The sequence below is a fragment of the Alligator mississippiensis genome, chromosome 1 (assembly GCF_030867095.1).
Source record: "Alligator mississippiensis isolate rAllMis1 chromosome 1, rAllMis1, whole genome shotgun sequence".
NCBI lineage: Eukaryota > Metazoa > Chordata > Crocodylia > Alligatoridae > Alligator > Alligator mississippiensis.
Window position 1 is genome coordinate 456,367,279 of NC_081824.1, and position 6,000 is coordinate 456,373,278.

General features: G+C 57.7%; 1 protein-coding gene across 6 annotated transcripts in view; it reads right to left on the reverse strand.

The window, feature by feature from the left end:
* Nucleotides 1–3,884, reverse strand: part of LOC106737083 (N-acetylated-alpha-linked acidic dipeptidase 2) — an 88,284-nt gene extending 84,400 nt beyond the window's left edge. Inside the window, exon 1 of one of the 6 annotated variants that reach the window (XM_019496398.2) lies at nucleotides 3,695–3,881. In XM_019496398.2, the coding sequence (XP_019351943.2) occupies nucleotides 3,695–3,782 (88 nt within the window). In that variant the 5' untranslated portion in view covers nucleotides 3,783–3,881. Of the gene's footprint in view, nucleotides 1–3,069; nucleotides 3,126–3,694 lie in introns of those variants that run through there. The other 5 variants (XM_019496399.2, XM_019496396.2, XM_059721737.1 and 2 more) reach the window with 5 other exon arrangements.
* Between the last annotated feature and the right edge of the window lie 2,116 nt (nucleotides 3,885–6,000).

The window sequence follows — 6,000 nt, forward strand, 5'->3', positions numbered from 1 at the left end:
GCTTTTTTGAAGTCAAGATATATGACATCAATCTCATCTCCCTTGTCCAGGTGATAGGTCACCTGGTCGTAGAAGGAAATGAGATTGGTCAAGCAAGACCTACCCGCAACAAACCCGTGCTGGCTATCCCTTAAGATGTTGGCGTCGGCCAGTCCATTAAGGATGGCCTCTTTAATAAACGTTTCTAAGATCTTCCCCGGGATAGAAGTCAGGCTGATGGGCCTATAGTTAGCCGGATCCACTTTCCTCCCTTTCTTGAAGATAGGCACCACATTGGCCTTCTTCCAGTCTTCGGGCACTACACCAGAGCGCCAAGAGTTTTCAAAGATCCGTGCTAGAGGCTGGGCTATGATGCTCGCCAGCTCCTTGAGTACCCTGGGGTGAAGATTGTCAGGGCCGGCTGACTTGAAGGTATCCAGCTTCTCAAGATGTTCCTTCACGAAGTCAGCATTAATGGAGGGCAGGGGATCATCCTCTCCCGGACTTCCTGGCCCTGTAGCGGGCACGGGCGTCCCATGGGGCTGATGAAAGACTGACGCAAAGTACCTATTTAATAGGTTGGCTTTTTCCTGGGCGTCAGTTGTCAGTTGCCCCATCTGGTTCAGCAGGGGTCCAACGTTGCCCCTGCTTTTCCTCCGGCTCCCCACATATCTGAAAAAGGACTTTTTATTGTCCTTGATGCTCAAAGCTAGCTGGAGTTCCGTTGCAGCCTTGGCTTTCCTGGTCAGCTCCCTAGAGGACCAGACCAGTGCAGAATAATCCTCCTTGGAGGTGACTCCCATCCTCCATCCTTTGTAGGCCTTTCCTTTTAGCCTCAGGAGGTCTGCTAGGTCCCTGGAGAGCCAGGGGGGCTGCTGTGCCCACTTGCTGCCTTTCCTCCGAGATGGAATAGACTTAGTTTGGGCATTGAGGATCGCTCCCTTGAGGAGCAACCACTCTTCTTGAACTCCCCTCTCCCTGTGGTCACAGTCCCTTAGGACCTCACTGACAAGCCTCCTGAGCTTGTCAAAGTCGGCTTTCCTGAAGTCAAGGACTTCCGTGTTGCTGACTGACTTGCCAGCTTTTCGGCGGATGGTGAAGGTGATCAGCTCGTGGTCGCTGTCACCCAGCTTCCCATCGATCTCTAGGTCGCCGACTAGGTCATCCCCAGTAACCAGTACCAGGTCGAGCAGCGCTTTGCCTCTCGTTGGCCCATAGACTTCTTGAGTCAGGTAAAGGTCATCCATGCACGAGAGGAAGCTCTGCGACCGCTCAGATTTTGCTGAGCGATCCTCCCACGAGATGTCTGGGAGGAATTGAAGTCACCCATGACAACCATGGTCCTGGAGCAAGCTACCTCAGCCAGTTCCTGGGCAAACTCTTGGTCAAGCTCAGGACTTTGGGTAGGAGGTCTGTAATAGACTCCCACTGTTGTGTCCCCTGTGCCGTGTTCCCCACGGATTTTTAACCCAGAGGGTCTCCAGCCGTCCACCCTGGTCGCCAATATCGGCTTGCAGGGATGCGTAGCTTTCCTTAACATAGAGAGCTACACCCCCGCCCCTTTTCTCTACACGATCCCTCCTGTACAGGGTATAGCCATCTATCCCCATGGTCTAGTCATGGGTGGAGTCCCACCAGGTCTCCGTTATCCCTATGACATCGTAATTGTTTGCACTGAGCAGGAGGATGAGCTCCTCCTGCTTATTCCCCAAGCTCCTGGCATTAGTGTACAGACAGGCAAGTGCCCCCTGGGGGGCTCCTTCCTTGCCCACAGATTTTACCAGGGCTGGGGCCGGGGTGGGCTCCCTTGAGTGCCATGATCCGCTGGCTTTGCAAGGATTGCTCAGCGGGCCAGCAGTGGCAGTAGTCCCCCCGTCCCCCAACGGGCTTAGTTTAAAGCCCGGTGGAGCAGGTCAGCCAGTCTGGCTGAGAAGAGCCTCCTCCCTAGGGGAGAGAGGTGGAGACCATCTCTTCCCAGCAGCTCACTGCCTCTCTCGCCAAAGAGCGGGCTGTGGTCATGAAAGCCAAAGCCTTCCCGACGACACCAGCGCCGCAGTCTTTGGTTGACCACATAGATCCTCCTGTCCCTTCTCAGCCCATAGCCTGAGACTGGGAGGATTGACGAGAACACCACCTGTGCCCCCAGACCCCTAAGCCCCGCTCCCAAATCCCTGTAGCACCTCATGACCTGGCTGGGAGCGCTCCGAGCCGTGTCATTGGTGCCCACATGAATAAGGAGCATGGGATAGTGGTCTGTGGGTTTGAGGAGCTTGGGGATCCTCTCTGCAATGTCCCGGATGCGGGCCCCTGGGAAGCAGCAGACTTGCTGGGCTAAGGGGTCAGGGTGGCAGATTGGCCCCTCCGTCCCCCTCAGGAGGGAGTCTCCCACAACAAACACCTTACGTTTTGTCTTGGGGAGAGCAGGGGCGGGAGCTGCAGTTAGGCCCATGTTGCCTGTGGGGGCCGGCAACTCAGCAGGCTCTGCTGGGGCAGCAAGAGGTGCGTACCTGTTGCTCAGTTGTGGTGGGGGTGGGGCCTTGGTGCGGCGGGCCTTAGGGCCCTTGACCACCTTGGTCCATGCCCCTGGCTGGACACAGCAGGAGGTCCCAGAGTCCTCCTCTGGCCTGGAGGGAGACTGCGATCTACCCTCTGCCTCCCGGGGGAGAAGGGCCTGGCAGTAGGAGTCTATCTCCTGTTCGCAGTCCCTGATGGCACGCAGTCTCTGGACTGCGGCCTGGAGCTCCTCCAGCTGGCGCGCCAGAGACCCCAAAAGGGAGCAGACCCCGCAAGGGGAGGTCGCCATGCTCCCAGGCCCCAGAGCCTGAAAAAGGGACAGGCAGCCCCCGCAGCCGAGAGCCAGGGGCTCCGTCTGCGTGGAGCCCGGGACCAGGGGCTCCGTCTGGGTGGCCGTCTCTGAGGTGCCGGGGGGGGGGGGGGGGGGGGCCGCGGAGCCCGAGGGGACCCTCGGGGTGCGGCGCGTGCCCATCCATGTCATGCCTCAGGTAGGCTGGCTACGGCTGGGGCTGTCTACCCTGGGGGGTGCGCACGCAGGGTCTGGCGCCCTCCCGCGCGAACTCCGCGCTAACTCACGCGCCGGCAGAGAAGCGCGCCTGCTTGCACAGCTCCAGTAGCGTGGCTCCCTGGGGGGCTGGGCCAAGTAGGGGCCTGGGCGGGGCTTGACCCGGCCCGGCTCCACTCAGCCGCCGCCTCCCACACACACACACACTAAGGGGTTAGCCCCCTCTCTCCACGGGCCCCGCCTACCCCGGCTGTGCTGGGGGTCAGCGGGGGGCTCCGCGGCTGCTGGAGGGTTTCTGGGGGGCTTCGGGGGAGCGGGGGCGCAGCGAGCTTTCACCCGCGCGTCTCTCGCCGCTCCCGCGTGTAACTGACAAAGAACAACTTTCTTTGTTGAAACCCACATCAAACAAAGCAAAAAATAAAATAAAATAAAATAAAATAAAAACTAGCCCTCAGGGTAAAAGAGGCTGTGTCATTAGTCCTGGAGCCAGTCGCTGCGAGCTCAGGTGCCTCTGTCTCTTCTCTCCACCCCCAACCCTTTCCCTTGCCCCCGCTGCACTCTCCAAATTGCCCAGAACGGGGGTGGGGGCAAACCCGGACACAGGACTCCAGATACCTCCTCTCCCTGCCCCGAGCACCTGGGGCAGGGGTGCCTCCCGCCTGCCCAGCCCCGGCCCGCGCCTGCGCCCGCACTCACCCGCGGCAAAGCCCAGCAGCACCAGGACGAGCGCCAGCAGCGCGCAGCAGCCCAGGCAGAGGCGAGGAGCCCCCAGCCAGGCGGGCATGGCCCCGGCCCCTGCTGCCGCTGCGCTTGCACGGGCTGCGCTCCAGACCGCGGCGTCTGCACGGGCTGCGCTCCCCGCCGGCTCCGCAGCCCGGTCAGGTTTCCCCCCGCCCCCTTGTGCAGGTGGGCAAACTGAGGCACCGCAAGAGCCTGGTCTTTGACCCCCAGGGCGGGCGGAGCAGGGGCAGGAGACCTGCTCAGAGGACACCGGGGGGGGGGGGGGGACACGGCAGCTATCCCTCCCCGCTTTAAAATACGCAGTGCAGACTAGGAAATAAGAGTGGGCATTGAGGGGTGAGACCGCAGACCCCAGTTGCCCGTGCTCGGGTCACGCTAGGGGAGGCTGGAAGGCAGAGCGGGCTGGTCTGGCTCCTCTCTGCCTTGCAGCCTTCAGCATGTTGGGTCTAGGGAGGATGCCCCTTTGCTCCCTTTTTGTATCTGGCTGCCCCCACCCCTGGGGGCGAGGATGTCCACCCCTGAACAAGCTCCTAGTCTTCTTTTTAAACGAGCTGCCTGGCAGCTTCATGGCGTGACCCCCAGTTCCTGTCCTGTGAGAGTCAATAACAAATCCCTACTGACTTTCTCTTCACCGGGTATTTTGTAAACCCGTCTCATGTCCCCCCTCAAACTGTCTCTTTTCTGTTTCTTGGGCGGTTTTGTGTGAGGATCGTGTTTACACGCAGGGATTGTTTTGGAGCTCTCACACAATTTCCACACGCTGCATTTTTTGTACCCATTAGAAACTCTCCCAGGGTTACAAAGGCATTGGCCACAACTGGAAATGAAGTATGTGCTGGAAGAAAAAAGGCTGCACGTGTTCCTGTTGGAGAAATGTCGAGCTATTGCAGATCTCTCTCTTGCTGTTTTTTCTCCAGGCAGGTTGATCATTTTCCAGGTCAAGCTTAATACATCACTTCGTTCAACTGGTTTTGAGACAACTGACAGGACGCTTCTCGTTAAACAGTGATCCAAAAGCTAGAAAATGATTGCCCTGTTATTAGTTTCAACACCTCTTTGGGCCTGAATTCAGCGCTCTCTTCTTGAAATCTCTCAGCTGCTTCTGTTCCCGGTGGTGGCAGATGACACAACAAGGAGCAATGCTCTCAAGTTGCAGCGGGTTAGATATTAGGAAGAACTTTCTCACTAGACAGGTGGTGACGCATGGGCACAGGTTACCCAGAGAAGTGGTGGAAACTCCATCCTTGGAGGTTTTTAGGGCCTGGCTCAACAAAGCCCTGGCTGGGATGATCTAGTTGGGGATAGTCCTGCTTTGAGCAGGGGGGGTGGAGTAGATGTGACCTCCTGTGGTCCCTTCCCACCCTCATTTTCTATGATGCTATAATTCTTTTCAGCGTCTGGGTATGTATAACAGACTGCAATAGAGCCCCCAACATTATCAGGCATTTTGCATATGCTAAGTTGACAAAATGCACATTTATTTCAAGTAAACACGTTCTAATATTGTCTTGCTCGGTGACAAGCATGAATCCTTTGGTTCTGCTTGCTGTGTTGTTGGAAGGATGAGGAATTACCCAGGTAACTGATTAGCCCAGTTACATCCTTCTCCTTCATGCTCAGAGGCGTGCCCCCTCTCTTCGCCTTCCCCTTTCCCCCGTCTGCTGCTGCTTTCCCTACTGTCCCAGAGGTGGGAGAAGCTTCAGAGCTTCTCTGCCTGCTCCAACAGGGCTGCCTGGGGGCTGGGCCCAGCTGGGACCGCAGCAGAGGCAGCATAGATGGGCAGGGGAGGGTCACCCTCCAGGGGACCTGGGATGGCAGAGAAACCCACCCCTTCTCCCACTCCTATGGTGGCTGCCATGGTCAATGTCCCAGCTGAGCCCAGCCCCCTTACAGCCCTGCTGCAGCAGCTCTAAAGCTTCCCCTATGCTGCGGACAGCAGGGAAAGCAGCAGAGCGGGGGAAAGGAAAAAGGGGTAAGAGAGGAGAGGATGTGACTCTGAGTACAGAGGCAAAGGGAAGGATTCTTACTTGCTTTGGGGACTTTGATAAGTCCCCAGAGGCTCCTGCCATGAGGTCTGCCCTGCACCAGTGGGTGGAGGAGGAAAGAGGCTGGGAGCGTGTTGCAGCCACCACTACAATGTGGGCTGCTGCTTCCACACTTCGCTTTGCCATATCCTGTGTCAGTACCATTACCTTTGATTACATCAAGTAAGACATGCTGTGTCATTTGTAAGGGTTTTGGTCCCTGCCAAATTGGGCAAT